This window comes from Puma concolor, chromosome B1, assembly GCF_028749965.1.
Source record: "Puma concolor isolate L17-30 chromosome B1, mPumCon1.1.hap2, whole genome shotgun sequence".
In the NCBI taxonomy this organism is placed as follows: Eukaryota; Metazoa; Chordata; class Mammalia; order Carnivora; family Felidae; genus Puma; species Puma concolor.
In genome coordinates, this window is record NC_141670.1 from 151,747,282 (window position 1) to 151,768,224 (window position 20,943).

The 20,943-nt window shown below is 35.0% G+C and overlaps 1 protein-coding gene across 1 annotated transcript in view; it reads left to right on the top strand.

The window, feature by feature from the left end:
• The window catches only part of LOC112858710 (transmembrane protease serine 11C-like), a 53,641-nt gene that overhangs the window by 14,483 nt on the left and 18,215 nt on the right, over nucleotides 1–20,943 (top strand). Inside the window, exons 3-5 of the mRNA XM_025922128.2 lie at nucleotides 1,802–1,920; nucleotides 6,886–6,953; nucleotides 10,769–10,932. Of these exons, the coding sequence (XP_025777913.2) occupies nucleotides 1,802–1,920; nucleotides 6,886–6,953; nucleotides 10,769–10,932 (351 nt within the window). The remainder of the gene's footprint in view (nucleotides 1–1,801; nucleotides 1,921–6,885; nucleotides 6,954–10,768; nucleotides 10,933–20,943) is intronic.

Here is a 20,943-nt window from a genome sequence, read left to right on the forward strand (position 1 = left end):
TTTTTTATTATGATAGTCTGCTGGTTCTTCTGAATGTCAAGAGCAACACCTACCACTCTACCTTCTAATTAAAGGTTTGGTGTCTTACACGATACCAGAGCTAGATAACGGCTTTCCTCTTTAGCGTTTGAAATTCATTTAGTAGTTTAAGAAGTTAATATAACCTAACATTGCCTCAATACCATAGATTCTCAATCTTGATAGTCTAATAGAAAAATAAAAAGTCATAGAGTATTTATGAATAAAAATATATAACAACAAAAATACTATGGTCTTCAGAATTTTCTTTTCCAGCTTTATTGAGATATAGTTGATACATAACATTGTGTAGCTGAAGGTGTACAATGAATTAATTTGATACACCATATTGAGTTGAAATGATTACCACCATAACATATATTATTTCAGACATTTCATTGTTACTGTATAGAAACACAACTGCTTAATGTATGTTGATTTTCTATCTTGCAAATTTCCAGAACTCGATTAGTTCTAGTAATTTTTTTTGGAATCTATAGGATTTTCTATATCACATCATCTGCAAATAATGACAGTTTTACCTTTTCCTTTCCAATCTGGATGCCTTTTATTTCTTTCTCTTGCCCAATTGCTGTAGCTATAACTACTAGTACTATGTTGAATAAGAGTGGAGACAGTGGGCATCCTTGCCTCATTCCTGACCTTATAGGAAAAGCTTTTAACCTTTCGCCACTAGATATGATGTTGGCTGTGATTTGTCATATATAGTTTTACTATGTTGAGGTATGTTTCTTCTAGAATCTATGTGTTGAATGTTTTTATGTCATGAAAGATGTTGTACTATATTCTATCAAATTATTTTTCCTCATCTATTGAGATTATCATGATTTTTATTTTTCTTCTGTTAGTGCATTTATCAAATTTATTGATTTGTGTATATTAAACCATCTTAGCATCCCAAGAATAATTTTCATTTGGTCATGGTGTATGATCTTCTCAATGTGTTGTTAAATTCAGTATTTTGTTCAGGATATTTGCACCTATATTCATCAGGGATGTTAGTCTGTAGTTTTCTTTTCTTGTAGTGTCCTTACCTGGCTTTAGTGTCAAAGTAATGTTGGCTTCATAAAATGAGTTTGGAAGTATTCCCTCTTCTTCAATTTTTAAATAGTTTGAGCCCTCTCTCTTTCTCTCTCTTCTCATTGTGCCCTCCTAGTTTATGGAATGCAGAGGTACAAAAGGACCTGAGAAAAGCTGAAAGAAAAAATTTAATTTATACTGTATTTGATGTATTAAAATAGTATAGTCCAGTCTAACACTCAACTCAGCTTTACTTTTCTATAGTTTTAAGTTTGATTTCTTTCTTCTATTTACTTAATTTGCAGTGCTTACAAGTCATGTTTCATTTTACTTTCTCTTTTATTCATTTTAACTTTCTAGGTGCTTCACAAATGATAAAACCTAGGCCTCTGCTGATTTTCCTAAATTGTGATATGTGAAGAGCACAAAAACTAAGATAATTACCTATGCCTTAATATCATTTCTCATAGTAACATATTTATCTTCAGAGGATACAAACTTGAAAGCTGGCACATTAAAATTTTACATTAAAAATTCTGAATAAATCTTTGGGTAAAGTTATAGAGCTAGATTATGTTAATAAACATTGCTCTGTCAAAGTTATTTTAACAATCACTAGGAATCAAAACTATTTAAATGTTGAGTTACCTGCAATTTAATCAGAATATTATATTTCACATGATTCTCTTAAGAATGAAAAGTAGTTACACAATGTGTAACTTTTCTTTTCTCTCCTTTCCAGCAAAGACACCTTTCTACTATCATATCAGCTTTAAAGTCAATAATATTGACTATGACAGCAAGTTTGAAAAACCATATTCACAAGAATATATGGACCTAAATAAAAAGATAGTATCTTTGGTAAGTTGAAATTTTTTTCTGTGTATTGCCCTTTTAAATGTTATGTTCCTAGAAGTTCCAGAATCCTAATAATAACCTTCCAACTTGGAAATGATTGATAATTTCATACTATTTCTTACTACTATCTTAGTTCTAGATTAATATAGTCCTTTCAGAAAGTCAGTCAGAAAACATGTACAGGAAAAAAATATATAAGAGGGACATATTTAGAGAACACTAAGAAATGCCTGACACATGAGAGACAGTCAATGAGTATTTCTAATGTATTAAAAAATGAGTAAAATATATCCTACCTCCAAGATACCTGAACAAATACATGTTGTTTCTGATCCTTAACTAAGAAGTGCTTCAAGGAAGAATGGCCAGTGTAGAAGAGAACATATAGCCCAAAATAAAGATCATCTTGTATCTCCTCAATGTGGTAAAAAATTTTAAATGTCTACTTAAGAGTGTGCTTTAAGTTAACCTTTAGCTGACTAAAAACCTAATGAAAGGTCTTGACTACTCCTTGGACATAGATACACTCTCATTAGCTCAAGTAATTCTATCAAACAAACCAAATCCTGCCAAAAGCAGTAGTGGCATCATTCGCCTCCCATTTCTTTGAGTGCATTCTTGACAGGACATCTTCGATCTGACTGAAGCTTGCATGCTTTCCGTAACATCCCACTACCTCCAAGTTTCTAATAAATTCAGTCTTTAAAAGTCTTTGTATGCCTTTACCATTATACTAAGAGTTAGTATATAAAAAATGGAGAAAGAAAATTCCCACTTTTCCTGTAGCTTTATGATAAAAAGGAAATAACAAAGGGGCAATATAATACAATGGTTAATAGGCGTTGGACGCAGAGTCCTTGTTCAATTCTAAGTTTAGCCATTTACCAGCTACATAAACTTAAACAAATCACTTAATCTTTTCACATCTCAGTTTCTTCAAGTAAAAATGATGTGACAAATACCTACATCATAGGATTATTGTAGGCGTCATATAAGATGAAACACATCATCATCTTAGCAAAAGTCCTATTATTCTGTAAGCCCTTAAAAAAAGATAACCTAGGGGCGCCTGGGTGGCGCAGTCGGTTAAGCGTCCGACTTCAGCCAGGTCACGATCTCGCGGTCCGTGAGTTCGAGCCCCGCGTCAGGCTCTGGGCTGATGGCTCAGAGCCTGGAGCCTGTTTCCGATTCTGTGTCTCCCTCTCTCTCTGCCCCTCCCCCGTTCATGCTCTGTCTCTCTCTGTCCCAAAAATAAATAAACGTTGAAAAAAAAAATTTAAAAAAAAAAGATAACCTAAAAACATACCTAAAGCAGAGCATCATTAATATTCTTAATAAATTATAAACATAACAAAGTTAATATATAACTTCAAAATAATTCAAAATATACCCAAACTAATAAAATCACCTTTTCTTCTATAAATTTAGATCAAATCATTCAAATCAATTAACCTATGTTTATCTCAAAATGAATATTCTAAAATTATTAGTTTTTATCAATTATCATATCATGTTGGTCAATCAACCACCAATCCTGACACCTTGCTTCAGACTCCTTTAGCAATCCTCATTCTCGGTTTTTAACTCATTTGTATTTTTTTTAATGTTTATTTATTTTTGAGAGAGATAGAGAGAAAGACAGAGTGTGAGTGGGGGAGGGGCAGAGAGAGAGGGAGACAGAATCTGAAGCAGGCCCAGGCTCCAAGCTGTCAGCACACAGCCTGACATGGGTCTTGAACCCAGGAACCATGAGATCATGACCTGAGCTGAAGTCAGACTCTTAACCAACTGAGCCACCCAGGAACCCCACCCAACTCACCTGTATCAAAACAGTCACCAGGGGCTCCTGGGTGGCTCAGTCAGTTGAGCTTCTGACTCATGGTTTCTGCTCAGGTCATGACCTCACAGTTAATGAAATCAAGCCCGCATCCAGCTCTGTGCTGACAGAGCAGAGCCTGCTTGGAATTCTCTCTCTCTCCCTCTGTTTTTGCCCTTCCCTCTTTCTCCGCTCACTCTTCTCTCAAAATAAATAAATAAACGTTATTTAAAAAATAAGTAAATAAATAAATAAATCGCTAGATAGTTCTCATACGTTTTCCTCTACATGTGTTAAAGTGCCTGCTTTTACTTACACGCCTTTCTGTTTTCGCTTAATACAATGATGCTCTGTGTATTATAATTATTACTGTACACAGCATTCATAAACACAATACTCGTGATAAGAGCACAAAATAGAGCTGTGTATCATTCATCAAACTCACCTATTAGTCATTATTATAATACCTATCACCTGCTCTTCTTGTGATTTTCATTCAATAATTCTTGTGATGATAGACTCTAAAAAGAAAAAAGAAATTGGATAAAGAGATGCTGCTTTACTATGAATGGTAGTAAAGCATTACCTACAGAGACTAGGCCTCCATAGGGAATATTTTCATGTTTAGATATGTGGTTTTTCAGTGGACAACTCAAGAAAAAATCTCTATGTCATTTCCTATTTTTTGTAGGAGAAAACCAGTGGACAACTCAAGATGAAATCTCTGTCATTTCCTATTTTTTGTGGGCAGCAGATATGATATCCAATTATAGTGAATAGAAATTCTAAAAATTAGAGTGAGGCAGTACCTTAACAATAGTAATTAGCCTTATTAACCATCAGTACTGGCCTAAGGACTTTACTCCTTAATTAATTAATTTCATTTCTTTACTCCTCACAATGTTCTCATTTTCTATATGAGGAAACTGAGGCACTAAAACGTTGACTTACTCAGGGTCCCACTAAAAGTATGTTTCCCGCCTTCTTTATGATTTTTCTGTTCTATAATTGAAAAGCATGCAAATATAGAATCTTGAGCAAATTTCAGATTATATCAATTTCATATGGCCAATCAAATGTTCAAAAATGTTTAAACAAACTCTATGTGTTTTTCATATATAATGCATCAGATTATAGACAACCAAAATGATATCTGATATGTGTGAGGTATCAAAATTATCCATACGAAACAGGGCAGTCATGCTCATACATCAAACCACTTGCCCAAGAGCAGGGGAGCATCTTTGGTCACTACAAACATGGTCCAATGTCAGCTTTATACCTGGTTATCCACAAACTTTTATTGACCAAGCTCTTCTCAGGGCCTGTTGCAATTCTATTCTTACACAGGGCTCTCAGACTATTTTCTAGGTTCTTCCTTGACCCCTGGAAGAGAAAGTTCCTCATCACTGCCCTGCTTCCAGGGCCCCCATAAAACCCCACCCCACTTGGTCCCAGGAGAGACAGATGTGTTGGAATTAAGAATAGAAGAGAAATGCTGTATTATTTATTTACCATCTTGCCGGGATTCCTTCATTGATTATATTTAGAAATAACATCTAAACTCCTTACCATGGCCAAAAAGGCTGACTGTAATCTTGCCCCACCTACCTGGACAACCTCAACTTATACCCTCTCCCTTGCTCATTTTACTTAAGTCACAACAATTTTTTCTACCCCTCAAACTTAACAATCTCATTCTTACCTAGGACCATAGCACCTGGTTTTCTCTCTGTCTAAAATAATCGTCTCCCCTTGATTCTCAACTTTTCATCTTTCAGGTCCCACCCAAATGTCACCTGTTCTAAAAGGACTTATTGGATCATTCAAATATTGTCCCCTGAATCACTCTGTAGCATTATTTTATTTTATATTCTTTTTATCACCTAACACTATCTCAAATTATCATATTTATATATTTATTTCTTGGTCTACTTATTATCTGTTTCCTCCACTAAATTTCCAAATATAAATCTAATCTGTTTATAGTTTTATTTCAATAGGTATCTATTGAATAGATGAACATATTCCAATTGCTTTGTAACAAAAGGAAAGTGTAAACTACATATTTGCGATACCGATATTGAGTCAGTGATATTGAAGGCCTGTCTTTGCCAAAGTTAAAGCCATAGACAGTGAAATTTGTTGTTGGGTGCCCTGTGAAGGTCCTGCTGTGGGAAATCACTCATTAGGTTAAAATCAGGAACAGTTGAGAAAATGATTCTTATATAAAATTTCTGAGAGATTTTTACATATCCTGCTTCAAACCCATCAGTAGCATATACCTGAAAGAGCAGGGGAAATGGTGTGTAGTACAGCCATGAAGGGGGGCCCATAGTTAAAAAGAAAGAAAGAAAAGAAAGAAATATCTCACCTTCGGGGACATTTCTGTTAAGTTTTATGACACTGATATTCAATAGAAAGCTGAACACAGAAGGCAATCTCTATCAGTTGGTCCTTTGAATTCACCTCTTCAAAATAAGTACTGTATTCTTCCCTATCATGCTATTGTTAGGAAACAAATATTCTTGCCTTACCTTACCACATAATTTATTGATTTGAAGACATTTGTGAATAAACCTAGCTAATATAAAGATAATTTTCAAAAAGATATGTTTAGTATACATTTCATCTTTTTCTTTTTCTTTTTTTAAAATATAATTTATTGTCAAATTGGTTTCCATACAACAGCCAGTGCTCATCCCAACAAGTGCCCTCCTCAGTGCCCATCACCACTTTCCTCTCTCTCCCACCCCCCTCATCAACCCTTAGTTTGTTCTCAGTATTTAAGAGTCTCTTATGGTTTGCCTCCCTCCCTCTAACTTTTTTTCTTCCCCCTCTCCTTCCCCCATGGTCTTCTGTTAAGAAGAAGGTGAGAAAGAATGCATCTTTTTCTTAAATGGGTCACAATCTAGGAAAATTTTAATATTATGTATTCAATGATATTAAGGATTTATTAACTATTGGCATGCAGGTAGTAATAAAACAATTTAGCCATTTAATGGTAGCTGGTAAAGTTGAATGATGTGTATATGGGGTTCATTACATTCTTTTATTTGCTATTGTGTATGTTTGGAGTTCTCCACAATAAAAAATTTTAAAAAAAAATTTTAAAGAAAACATTAGTCTTTATTCATTTTATTTTTTAACAGATAAATGAAACATTTCATGGATCTAAACTGAGAAGACAGTATGTCAAATCTCACGTTGTCAAAGTTAGGTATGTAAAATAGCCCAAGAGGCACAGAGCAGAAAATTCTGTCCTTTACCTTCATGCCTCATACTTAACTGAATATATTTGTTTGGTATAAATTGAAAGGTTGAAATAAATTTTAGTTTGAGCCTTCAAAACTACTAGCATTTTCAAATGTGAAAAAAGGTATTCAAGATCTTTTGGAAAATTATCCAACCAGAACCAAGAATTCCAACTGATTATGAGTCTCAGGCAAAGGCTCAATGTATTTGTATTTTATTTGAAGGCACAAGGTCAAAAAGCAAATCTAAAATCAGGAGATGATTTCAACAGAAGAAAAGAATGGGTAAGATAAGAGAGCCACATATAGAATATCTGACCTAGGAGGTACAAACTAGTAGATATAAGCCAAATCTAGCTTAGAGTTATGGATTAAATATAAAAGTTGATAACATCCATGAATGTGAAATTAAAAGGAGCATAAGTGAAAAACAGGCAGAATTAAAACATAATATATTAGAAATTCTAAAAAATAAAAAAATAAGTAAAAGTTGAGAAATATCATATAAAAGACATAATTTTCAGAATGTGTTGAAAAGTAAAAAGAGATCTGACATTACAGGGCCTACATCCCCACATGGTAATAATGCACTGAAACTGAGGCGACACACTGGCAATTCCCAATGCTCCCATGCTGTGTGCATATGTACTTGCACCCTATCAGCTTCACTCCTCTCCTTTACTGGCCCCTCTAGAAATCCAATTCTACAGCTATTGTCTACCAGCGATGTTTATCCAAACACTGGTGAGGCACAGATAACCTAGGAACAGATAACCTGCAATAGATATGAAAAAATAGTAATTACAAGCACAAATTAAAGAAAGTTAATATGTTTTAGAATCTCCCCTCCCTAAAACTAGAACTTTTTCTGTTTAATTTTCCCAGTTTATTTTTAAATAATCCAGGCTCTTAACCAGTAGCCCCCCAAGACTTTATTGATATTAAATCATTTAACCTGATAACAACCCTGTATGATATGTACAGATCAGTTTCTTATTTTACAAATAAGAATACTGAAGCAAAGGTAGTTTAAGTGACTTGCCGAGGTCACACATTTAATAAATAATAAAGCTGTAGTTTGAACCAAAGTAGTCATATCTAGATGACCGCATCAACTTTAGCTTTCACTCCTGTTCCATGACAATCCATTCTCCACACAGCAAAGTGAATTTGAAGAGCACAATATCATCCTACTTAATATCCTCTAACAGTCTCTCATAAATTCCAAATTCCTTATACAGTCCACATGATCCTCCCTGATCTGGCCTTGCCTCTCTCTGACCTCACTTCAAAACTCCCATGAAATAAAGGACCATAATGTTTTTAAAGGCTGGGGTGATGGGGTATCTTAGGTCATCTGTGTTTGCTAACTGGTTTTGCCCAAGGAAAAGTAAAGTTCTCGTATTGTCATGACAGGAGGTAGTTTTACCATTTGGAGTAAGTAAAGTGCCTACCAAAGTTAGGCCCCCACCTGTCTCACAGAAACTGAGAGATAGAGTCTCTATCTCTTTTGATGGTTACATTTCAGAGATGGCTTTTGTGTCCTTGAGAAAGACATTTCTGGGGCTGTCAAACTGCAAGAGGCTTTTAAAAGGTTTGCCTATAGTTCAAAGAGGCAGAGAAAGAATTTATAACTTTTCTAAAGTAAACGCTCTATAAGGAAAGGGATATTGAGGTCTAGAGTCAGAAAGAAGACTTTAATAAAACTGAGGGAAGTATTAAGTCTCTCTTGCTCAGGGCCTTTGTACTTGATGTTCCTTCTTTCTGGGACATTCCTCCCCCATTTCTTCTCATGACTCACTCCTTCTTGTCATTAGGATCTCACCTCAAAGAGGCCTTTCCTGAAGCTGTCTAAAATGTTCTCACCTCTGGGGCGCCTGGGTGGCGCAGTCGGTTAAGCCTCCGACTTCAGCCAGGTCACGATCTCACGGTCCGTGGGTTCGAGCCCCGTGTCAGGCTCTGGGCTGATGGCTCGGAGCCTGGAGCCTGTTTCCAATTCTGTGTCTCCCTCTCTCTCTGCTCCTCCCCCGTTCATGCTCTGTCTCTCTCTGTCCCTAAAATAAATAAATGTTGAAAAAAAAAATTTAAAAAAAAAAAAAAAATGTTCTCACCTCTAATCTTCAAGTCATTGCTGTCTCCTTCATAGAACTCATTTTGAAGATTATTTTATTTCTTCATTTTCCTGTTTGTCTGTGTCTCTTAGTAGCATGAGAGAAGGCACCTGTGATCTTATATGTTCATAGCTGATGTAGCTCTGGTCCCTAGAACTCTGCCTGATATATTGCTTGGACAATATACATTCATTGAATGAATGAATGAATGAATGAACTGAAACTTCAGGAATGGAAAGGAAAATACTGTAGCAAAGAATTAAAAGCATTTGTCATATAAAACTAAAGATTATTTTATGGGTCAAGTGAAGGTAACATCAAAATAACTTTTAGTTCATGTTTTTGGTAGAAAAGAGGATCATATGACTCTTGATGATGTCAGATTAAGAATACATATGTCTATATTTAGTTTAGTTTTAGATTGTTATTTGACCCAGGAGAAAAGTTCAGAGTGACATCCATGGTTGGACAAAATCTTTAAAATAAACAAAGCAATATAATATGTCCTTGTCTATTCCATGAGAAATAAAGGGTTCATCTCTACAAATCACAGAAGAAATATTAGCACTGCACAGGCATAATAGCAAAAGAACTAAGAATACTTAATAAATTAACATTCAACTACTAAATGCTTAATACTGTACAAAAGGAAATGGAAAGAATACATGTATAGTGCTCAAAGGAAGAGTGTCTGGTAAAACATAAAGTAGAAAGGGGTGTTATAGAAGTTAGCAAATCTATTATTTAGAATTATCCTGCAAAAATACTATTGAAATAATAAAGCTTTATTATTACTCAGAAAACCTTGGATCTTAGCCATGGTTTCTGTTTTGTTCATGGATATTATGAAGGTTTGCACGTGGATGTTTTCAAGATCTCTCTTGAGTCACATACTTTGAGGTTGTTGTGGATTTTCAAATATACAAATGTAGACAAATGCCTGGGAAGAGGGGAGGAGGTAGACAAACAGAGAATAGAGCAGAACAGACATCCCATCAAGTCAGTAGTAACACCCCCCTTTTAAAACTTCTGATTTATACATTTACATCTTCAAGTCAGAATTACAAATCTGGAAAAACAAATCCAGTCTAATGTGTTTGCTCAGTCACAATTTCCAACAGACGACAAGAACAGGCCCACCCTTGTAAGTTGTGCCTCCACCAAAAACCAAACAAACAAACAAAAAGCACTCAAGATAATAAACGATTCCCTCATCTCACCTGTTATGTTTCATTTTGTTATTTGCTATCAGCCTGACATAGCACGTCCATGGTGGATTTTTGATACAAAGACATATTTATATTAATAAGTATATTTTGCACAGCACTGAGATTTACAAAATACATTACTTTATGTGGTGTGTACAATAGCCCAGGAAATACTATTATCCCCATTACAGAGATGAAGAAATTTGTAAGTACAGAGAATGCGAACAGCTTGCTGTAGTCAGGGAATTGGCAGATGGTGAATCTAGAATACAAACTCAGTTCCCTGACTCTAAATCACACTCTCTTTACTGTTCACCATGTCCACAAAGTGTCATTTCCACTCCCTTGAGAGTGCAATAGCTGCCAGAAGCTCTACTTAACAAAATTATAAAATGACTCCTCTAAGAATGATCGAGGCTCAGTAATAAAAGCATAATTTATTTGTCTCTTTCTGTTCTGCAGCCGAGCCCAAGGGAAAGTGATAATACATGCTGTGCTGAAGTTTAAGTCCTGTTTTAAAAATAATGCAGCAAAATTTTGGGATAGAATTGAAACCATTTTATATCAGAAGCTAAAGGGAAAACCTGGGTCTTTATGTATAGATTCTTCTTCATTTAAATTTTCAGGTAAGCCTTTTTATGTATGGTATAGAATGATTTTCATCTTTTAATTTTAATATGGCGTTCTGTTATAAATATGAAAACAACACTTTCCTCCTTAATCGTAATTTCATATGCAATAATTATTGCTTTCAACCACTGTTAAAGTAATCAGGGTCCATGTCAATCAATTTCTTGATATAGTATCATTCTTGTATTCTTGGAATTAAACCTTACTTGATGACAGAGTTTAAAAAAAAAAAGTAGGGCCTCAAATAATATTTCCTTAGAAAACAAGGCAGCCTTAAACTCTTAATAGCTTGTTCTGTGGGTCATGATTTTTCCCTCAGTTCCTTTGGATATCTCAAGAATCTAGACTCCTGGGGCGCCTGGGTGGCACAGTCGGTTGGGCATCGACTCCAGCTCAGGTCATGATTTCGCGGTTCGTGAGTTCGAGCCCCGGTCGGGCTCTGTGCTGACGTCTCAGAGCCTGGAGCCTGCTTTGGATTCTGTGTCTCCCTCTCTCTCTGCCCCTCCCCCACTCACACTATGTCTCTCTCTCTCTCTCTCTCTCTCTCAAAAATAAAGATTAAAAAAAATTAAGAAAAAAAAGAATCTAGACTCCCACATTACAGAAATGAGTTTGAATCTCTTTAACATCAAACCTACTTCCTGATGGGCCTTTAATGGGCTTTGTCTCTCTCACTCTTAAGTACAATGTATTTTTTTAATTTTTTTTTAATTCCAGTGTAGTTAACATACAGTGTTATACTAGTTTCAGGTGTGCAATTGCATAAACCAGTTCTTATTCTTGGTCATCTAACAGTATTGTGAAAGACAGCTTCTAAAAGGCAGGGACAAGTGTCCCATAATATTCATTCCCAGGATAATGAGTGTCTCTCTGGTCTTCATAAAAGGACAGCCAACGCTCAGCACAGCTAAGCTCAGCTATCAGTTCTCAGCTACAGCAAATTTGACCAAGGGCAGAAAAGTATCCCCGCCCCTATAGGAAGGACTAAAAGGATGAAATGTTTGTGAAAAAAATAAATCTAGGCCAAGGGTTCATTTGCATAGAACATCAAAAGGATCAAAAAGCAAAACCTGAACATGCTTCTCCTGGATAAGAAGTCATCCTGTTGTTGAAATGTGACTCTCCTCAGGTTATTAGATGCTTTCTCTTAGAACCTTCCTTCTCACACAGCTTATCCTGTGTGTGGTGACCTTGAAAGAACAGAGAAACAAGCAGATCTGCAAATTAGTGAAAAAACAATCTGGCTTCTTTTTCTAAGTCTAAAGTCAATCATCCCAAATCAAAATCCTTTAAACTCTGCCCTCCATTTTAACATTAACAAAGAAAGCATGTAAGTCCATATCTAACTTAAAAAAATCACTGAGAGAGGTTGAAATCAAATATTATGAAATATTAGTTTTAACAGTTATGAAGTACTGTACAAATACTTTGCTAGGCACTGTGGGGACTTGAAAGAGAAAAAGAGTATTGTTCCTCTCAACAAAAAAGTTTATAAAATAAATACATATACAAGTATACACATTTAACCTCACACTGATTCAGCGTATATGAAAGACATAATTGGTATCATTATTACACAAATACATTTTAAGTTTATCCAGTAGAAACAGTGTGATGTGGATTGGACCTAATGCTGTCATCAGCTGGTAAAATCAAACAGCAATTGCAAGTTGCTAAATGAGAACAGCTGAAAACTGGTTTTGTCAACAACATGCCCCAAGCCCAGGTTTCTCAGTCAACTGGTGTGTAAACCCTTGTCATCACTTTTGGCCAGCAGTCCCAACAGAGGACAGATTCCTTTAACACTGGTCTCAGAGAAACCGGTTCCTTTCTTTCAGAGCACTTTCCAGGGTTTAATTACGTATTCACTAAAATGATTATTTGATTACTGACCATCTCTTCCATAAGTCATGTGCTTGTTTGCTCACCATTACATCTTCAAGCCTATGCAGGGGCTGGCATATAGCAGCAAGTGATTATTGGCTGAACTGATGAATTCCACAATATCAAAGCTGCAACTGAAAAACAAAGTAGGAGAGAATATATATAGCCTTTCGCATCTAAGGTTCAACAAAGAATTAAGCCCTAACAAAAATGATGTGAGTGCCTGTTGTCAGTTCTCTTAAGGATGATACATAGGATGATTCCAGATTCATAAAAGAGAACTTCAGATAGATAAAGAGGATTAAGAGTACACTTATCTTGATGGACACAGAGTAATGTATAGAATTATTGAGTCATTATACTGTACACCTGAAACTAATATAACAATGCATGTTAATTATATTTCAGTAATAAAAGGGGGGAGTTCATTCATTTCATAAAAATGAAAGCTCCTCACGGCGTTAGAGCTTAATTCTCTTCCAGAATCCCAATTAAGGAGGGCTGATTGCAAGTCTGGCACATGTAGGCAGACACTGCCACTCCCAGATTTAGGATGGAAGGAATGCTTCAATTATTGAGAAACATGAACACAATGTTTACTTTAATTTTCCAGTCATTCTTGAATTCCAGGAAAAATGACATTCTACTACCTTCCAAGGTACTAACAATCAGTATTTATGGGATTGTATCCTTCAGTGAGAGACAATGTTTTCTCCATCAATTCTAAACTCAATAGATCAAAGATTTTCAAGTTGATTGGTTAATATAAAACCTAGAAAAACCATTGATGGCATAGTTTTCCCCTGCCCATGAAAGAATAGTTTCCTAAAAAAATCTCTTATAAGGCAAATTCCTTAACCTAATACCATTGACTTCAATGGGAAAAATTTTTATGCATTCCAAAACACCTGAATTTATATTCACTTATGCTTAAACACTATCACATTCCTTTAAAATAGAGATGATAACTTCAATAGGTAAAATTGGTTAACATAGCCAATTTTCCTTTATTATTTTATAATATGACTACTTCCATGATCTTGTTATTTTATAGTATGATAACCAAAACAAAACATATATATGATACTTAATGTTTATGTAATTTAAATTTTAATGCACAAAAAAGGGGAGAAAAAAGAACAAGTAAAACAATGCAAATGATATCTCACTATGATGTACTTCACTATCACTGCCATAAACTATTACACCAAGAGCTAAGGAAAAAATGTAATGCTAGACTAGATGTACCAACTACACAACTGCAAGAATGACCACATGGTGGCCCTCTCCTGAAAGCCCTGGAAGGAAAAATTCAAGTCATTCCTTGTAAATGTGAAGAAATGCCTCATAAACATTTTAAACGAAATACCTTATAAAGTTAAATGCTCATAATTTTAATAAACATATTTTAAAATAATAATCATTTCGACAAAAAATACCTTGGTATGAGAAATATTTTAAATATTTATATTAAATCATAATTGGTTAAAGTAAAAACTCAAATTATGTGGAAGTAATAGAAAGAATAATAACAGAACTTTATATACAAGGATGACAGTCCTGACTCACTGTTAAGAGTTTTATGAGAAGAGTGAAACTCTGGCCTACCACTCATTTGTGAGCAGCTGGCCAACACTGAGATATGGATGATGATTTAGTAAAACACACTTCTTTCATGTGGCTTGATCCTGAGACAATGCATGGCTTCATTCATACCATGCTTTAAGGAACTGAACTAACTAATCATTCTTTGATAAATCCTAGAGGACATTTTTAAAAGCATACTATTGCCCAGAGGGTCCTTTCTTAACCAAGAGCCAATCTTAAGCTCTATAAACCTATTTTATCAGCAAAAGGCTTCTTAAAGTATTCTAACTAGTGTAAGACCTTGGCCATTCAAAATTCCTTGGAAATAAATCTTCTAAAAAAGCAAACTTTCCAAAGAGTTCATATTTTATTTTTTAATAAAACACAAAAAGTCTCTTTAAAATTATTTTTTTCAAAAATCTTTCTCAAAATTTCCACCTACTTTTCTGACATCGCTGTGGAATTCATTAATATGTAGTGGATATTGGGGCGCCTGGGTGGCTCAGTCAGTTAAGCATCTGACTTTGGCTCAGTTCATGATTTTGCGGTTCATGGGTTGGAGCCCCACATTGGACTCTGTGCTGACGGCTCAGAGCCTGGAACCTTCTTGGGATTCTGTGTCTCCCCCTCTCTCTGCCCCTCCCCTGCTTGTGCTCTCTCTCTCTCTCTCTTTTTCTCTCAAAAATGAACTAACATTAAAAAAAGAAACATTAGGGGCGCCTGGGTGGCGCAGTCGGTTAAGCGTCCGACTTCAGCCAGGTCACGATCTCGCGGTCGGTGAGTTCGAGCCCCGCGTCGGGCTCTGGGCTGATGGCTCAGAGCCTGGAGCCTGTTTCCGATTCTGTGTCTCCCTCTCTCTCTGCCCCTCCCCCGTTCATGCTCTGTCTCTCTCTGTCCCAAAAATAAAAATAAACGTTGAAAAAAAAAAAAATTAAAAAAAAAAAAAAAAGAAGGTGCAGCTGGAAGGGGCCTTGGAGGCCATCAGCTCGGCCGTTTAAAAAAAAAAAAAAGAAACATTAAAGTATATATATACCATAATATATATATATAATATATATATAATATATATATTATATATATTATATATATATATAATATATATATTATATATATAATATATATATTATATATATATATAATATATATAATATATATATATTATATATATATATATAGTGGATATTTTAGTGCCCTAAGGGCATTTAGGGAAGTAAGGTTATTGATGCCTTCAACAAATGATCCCAAGTTTTCAGCTCTTATATTTGTTCTTTATATTTTATTTCTTTCTCATACTTCAATGTCAAGCAGAGTTCTTGATGTCACTTGTTTACTCTATGTTCTTTCTTCTAACTCCTCCAAATCTATTTACATATTTCACAGTAACTTATACATAAAAATTAGAAAAGCAAATAGCCTTTGTTTGTTTGTTTGTTCGTTTGTTTTGAGAGAGAGAGAGCAGGGGAGGGGCAGAGAGGGAGGGAGAGAGAGAATCCCAAGCAGTCTCTACACTGTAGGCATGGCAACTGACACAGGTCTCCATCTCATGTACTGTCAGATTATGACCCGAGAAAAGCAAATAGCCTTTGAATGAGGGTATTTAATTAATTAATTATAATTTATTATATGTATAATTAATTATCAATTTATAAATAAATTATATTAATTAAATTATAATATAAATATATTATATTATATCCTTAATTATATAAGTTCTAGTGAGTTATTTTTTTAATGTAACTTTTGGCTCCTCAGACACCATCATTTCCTGATTCTTGACTTTATTCCAGAGAAAATGTTGCTAAGTCTCCTGAGAAATGTGGAGCATTATTTCTGATGGTATTTCAAAAGGTCTTCCAATAACCCTAGATATTTAATTAAAATAATATTTCTTTAGGTAATTTTAAAATTCAACTTTGAGCTTAGAGTTTGCAATATACAATATTGAATAACACAACTATTAGACACACCTGGAACACAGACATGTCCTAACTGATATCCAGCATCATCCATCTGAGGTTGGGATAGATCTGTATGATGATTAATTTTATGTGGCAACATTGCTGAACCAGAGGATGCCTAGATATCTGGTTAAACATTATTTCTAGGTATACCTGTGAGGATGTTTCCAGAAAATATTAACATTTGAATTGGTGGACTGAGTAAATCTGATTGCCTTTCCCAATGTGGATGAGCATAATCCAACCTATTAAAGGTCTGAATAGGATAAAAAGATAAAGGGTAAATTCTCTCTCCCTCTGCCTGACTTTGAGCTAGAATATTGGTTTTCTCCTGCCCTTGTTCTGGGATTTACACCATTGGAAGTCTATTTCCCAGGCCTTTGGATTTGAACTGGAATTACATCACTGCTTTTGTGGGTGTCCAGCTTACAGATGGCAGGTCACAGGACTTCTCAGCCTCCATAATTGCCTGTGAGCCAATTCCTCCTAATGCATGGATGAATGAATGAATGAATACTTCTATTTCTCTAGAGAACTCTAATATAGCTTCCCAAAGTGCACTGTCAATCACCATCAAGCCCAAATAATCTCAAGTTTGAAACGGGTTTTCAGACAGCCTACTTGCCTCACATAATCCTAAAAGGCCAATTGTACATATAGCTAGACTAATGCTCTTGTCTCTCTTCAAATTTGTCCTAGCTTGTTTGCTTTCATTTCCCAAGAACCTAAGCCTTTTTAGCCACTGCACTCATGTCCAGCTTGAGTGAGTTATAACATAATCAAAATTAAGAGTGATGAGTTTTAGGTTAAAGAACTCCATTTTGGAAAAAAAAAAAAAAAAGGAGAGAGAGAGAGTTCCACTTTGGGGGTACCTGGGTGGCTTAATTGGTTAAGCGTCTGACTCTTGATCTCAGCTCATGTCTTAATCTCAAGGTTGTGAGTTTAAGCCCCACATTGGGCTCTACACTGTGCATGAAGCCCACTTAAAAAAGAAAAAAAAAAAAGAGCTGCACTTTGGTAGGGTACATTAAGATTCATTCATTTTTGAAAAACACAAGGTCAAAGCTTTGGTTTCTAAAATTTCATTTGATAATATTGTGTAACATGAGCTACAGGGGAGAGTCTTTAAGCAGACAGATTGGTTAGAAAATAATTAAAATGGTATAAGTGTGAAGAACTGAAAACCTGAACTGTCATAGTGAAAACAGTATTAGAATGGAATTGACATACCTGATATGAGGCAAAACAGTGAGAGAAATTGAATACAGCATCCAACGTTTAAGTCTGAGTAATTAGTGGAATGATAACTTCACATAGAAATAGCATACAATAGAGAAGTAGAATATAGGTGATTAGCTTACATTTTGAGTATTAGATAGAATATACCTCACCAGATAAAGTTATTTAGCAAGCATTTGGAAATAAAATATTGGTCCTCTGAAGGATGTTTGGCTCTAAAACCATAAATATGATGGTCATTCCCATAATATAATAATGAAATACTAAAAAAGAATAAGATTGCAGAGAATATAAGAAGATGAAAAGAGGAAGAGTCAAAGATAGAGTTTTGGGGAATATTTTCACTTATTAAGAAGAAAAAAAGAGGAGTCAGAATTTGAGATTATAAAAAAAATAGATGAAAGGGTATGAGAAAAAGTTTTATAAATATGCCATATGGAATACATGAATTTACCATCTAGGAAGATGGAATAGATGTACTTTTCCCTATTCCCCCCACTAAATACACCTAAAATCCCTATATATTATATATAAAACAAACTTAAGAAGATCCCAGACTGAGAGGTGACCTCAGGGCCCAACAACATGGTAACAAGTCCCATCAGTTTGCTTCATACATTCTAAAATGGGAGCTGAAGAAGCCAGTGATCCAAAAACTCCCAAGAATGCAGGGGGTTGGGGGGTGGGGAAGGCTTGCTTTTGTTAATCAAAAGACCAGAAAAGCATCAATATAGCAAGATAGAATGCTTTTAAACAATAACTGCTCTGCTGCAGCCAAAACACCATAGGAAAAAAACTATGGCTTTACCCCAACCCATGGTAGCAAAAGCTAAGTGGGGATCCTCTATTTCCACCCTTCCTGGGCTCTAATTAAATATATACAGGATTTATATACTGAAAACTACACAGCACTGATGAAAGAAATCAAAGAAGATGTAAATAAATAAATGAGTCTTTCATGGATTGAAAGACTCAACATAGTAAAGATGTCAATTGTCCCCAAATTGATATACAGGATTATCTTTTTTAGAAAAAAAAATGTAGGAGAAATCTTTTGTATCTAGGGCTAGGTAGAGTTCTTTGACTTGACACCAAAAGCATGTTCCAAAAACAGGAAAATTGATAAACTTCATCAAAATTAAAATTTTTGTTCTGCAAAAGTCTATTAAGGATGAAAAACAAGCTACAGACAGAAAAAAAAAATATTTTCATACCACTTATCAAAGGACTAGTATCTAGAATATATAAAGAACTCTCAAAACTCAGTGAAAAAACAATCAATTTAGAAACCAGCAAAAGACACAGAGACATTTAACCAAAAAGAATATACACATGGGAAATAAGCACATGAATATGTGTTCGATATTATTAGCAATTAGAGAAATATAACTTAAAACTACAATGAGGGGTGCCTGGGTGACTCAGTCAGTTAAACATCTGACTCTTGATTTTGGCTCAGGTCATGATATTACAGTTTGTGGGTTCAAGGCCAGGATTGAGCTCTGACAATACAGAGCCTGCTTGGGATTCTCTCCCTCTCTTTCTGCCCCTCACCTGCTCATGTGTGCTCTCTCTCTCTCTTTCTCTCTTCCTCTCTTTCTCTCTCAAAATAAATAAATTTTTAAAAACCAAACAAAAAAACTACAGTGAGATATTGCTACATCTTTATGAAAATGGCTAATTTTTTTTAAATGATGACAAAACCAAATGCTGGCAAAGATGTGGAGAAAATGAATCATTCATATAGCACTCATGAGAATGTAAAGTGTAAATCCATTCTGGAAAATAATCTGGTTCAAAAAAAAATTAAACATACAACAGCCATACAACCCATTAATTGCACTCCTAGGCATTATCCCAGACAGATGATTGTGTTCCCATAAAAACTTATACATGATGTTGATAGCAGCTTTATACCTAAATGCCAAAAACTTAAAACAATCCAGATATTCTTCAAGAAGTTAAGGGTTAAACAAACTTGGGTACATCATACCATGTAATACTACTTAGCAATAAGAAGAACCTGGATGAATCTCTAGAGAGTTACATTGAGTAAAAGAAGTCAATCCAGAAAAGGTACATACTGTATGAATCTATTTACATGAATATATGGAACATTCTTGAAATGATAAAATTATAGAAGAGGAGAACAGATTAGTGGTTACCAGGGATTAAGGAAGGAGTAGGATGGAAATAAGTAGATATGACTATAAAAGGGCAACATGACAAATTCTTGTGATGATCAAAATGTGCTGTACTTCGACAGCATCAATGTCAATATCCTGGATATGATATTGTACTAGAGCTTTGAAGATATTGTCTTTATAACATCTTGTAAGATATTGCCTTTGGGGGAAATTAGGGAAGCGTAAACATTATTTATTACAAATGCATCTAAATCTGCTATTTATCATAATAAAATGTTGGATTTTTTAAAATTACATTTAAAAAACATACACATTTCTTGGAATTAGATCTTAGATGTCCTGATGAATTTGGCTCTTTATCTCTCGTATTCCTAACTCTCTGAGTTACTGTTGTAACAAATATGATTTAAATGAGTCATAGCATGAATTTTTTAAATGTCTTTGAGAAGTCTGGCAATCTTTTAAGACTCTGAAAAACTAGCACTATGGAGTTACTCCCACTAAAACATAATGATAATATTTTATCTTCTATTCCAACAACCTAAAATCTTTTCTTATTGAGGTATAATTGACATTACATTCATTTCAGGTGTACAACATAATGATTCAATATTTGTATATATTGCCAAATGAACACCACAATAAATCTAGTTAACATCTGTCACCATACATATTAAAAAAAATGTTTTCTTGCGATGAGAAATTTAAGTTCTATTCTCTTAGGAAGTTTCAAATATGCAATATGAGGGGCGCCTGGGTGGCGCAGTCGGTTAAGCGTCCGACTTCAGCCAGGTCGCGAGATCAGCCAGGTCACGATCTCGCGGTCCGTGAGTTCGAGCCCCGCGTCAGGCCTTGGGCTGATGGCTCAGAGCCTGGAGCCTGTTTCCGATTCTGTGTCTCCCTCTCTCTCTGCCCCTCCCCCATTCATGCTCTGTCTCTCTCTGTCCTAAAAATAAATAAACGTTGGAAAAAAAAATTTAAAAAAAAAAAATATGCAATATGAACTAAAGTTACCATGGTGTACCTTACATCCCCATGATGTATTTATTTTATAACGGGAAAATAATCCCCTTTTGACTCCCTTCACCCATTTTTCCCACCTCTCCCCACCCCACATTGATTGATTTGCAGATCCTTGCATCCATGGAATGAATTCCACTTGATCTTTTAATGCATTGATGAATTCAGTTTG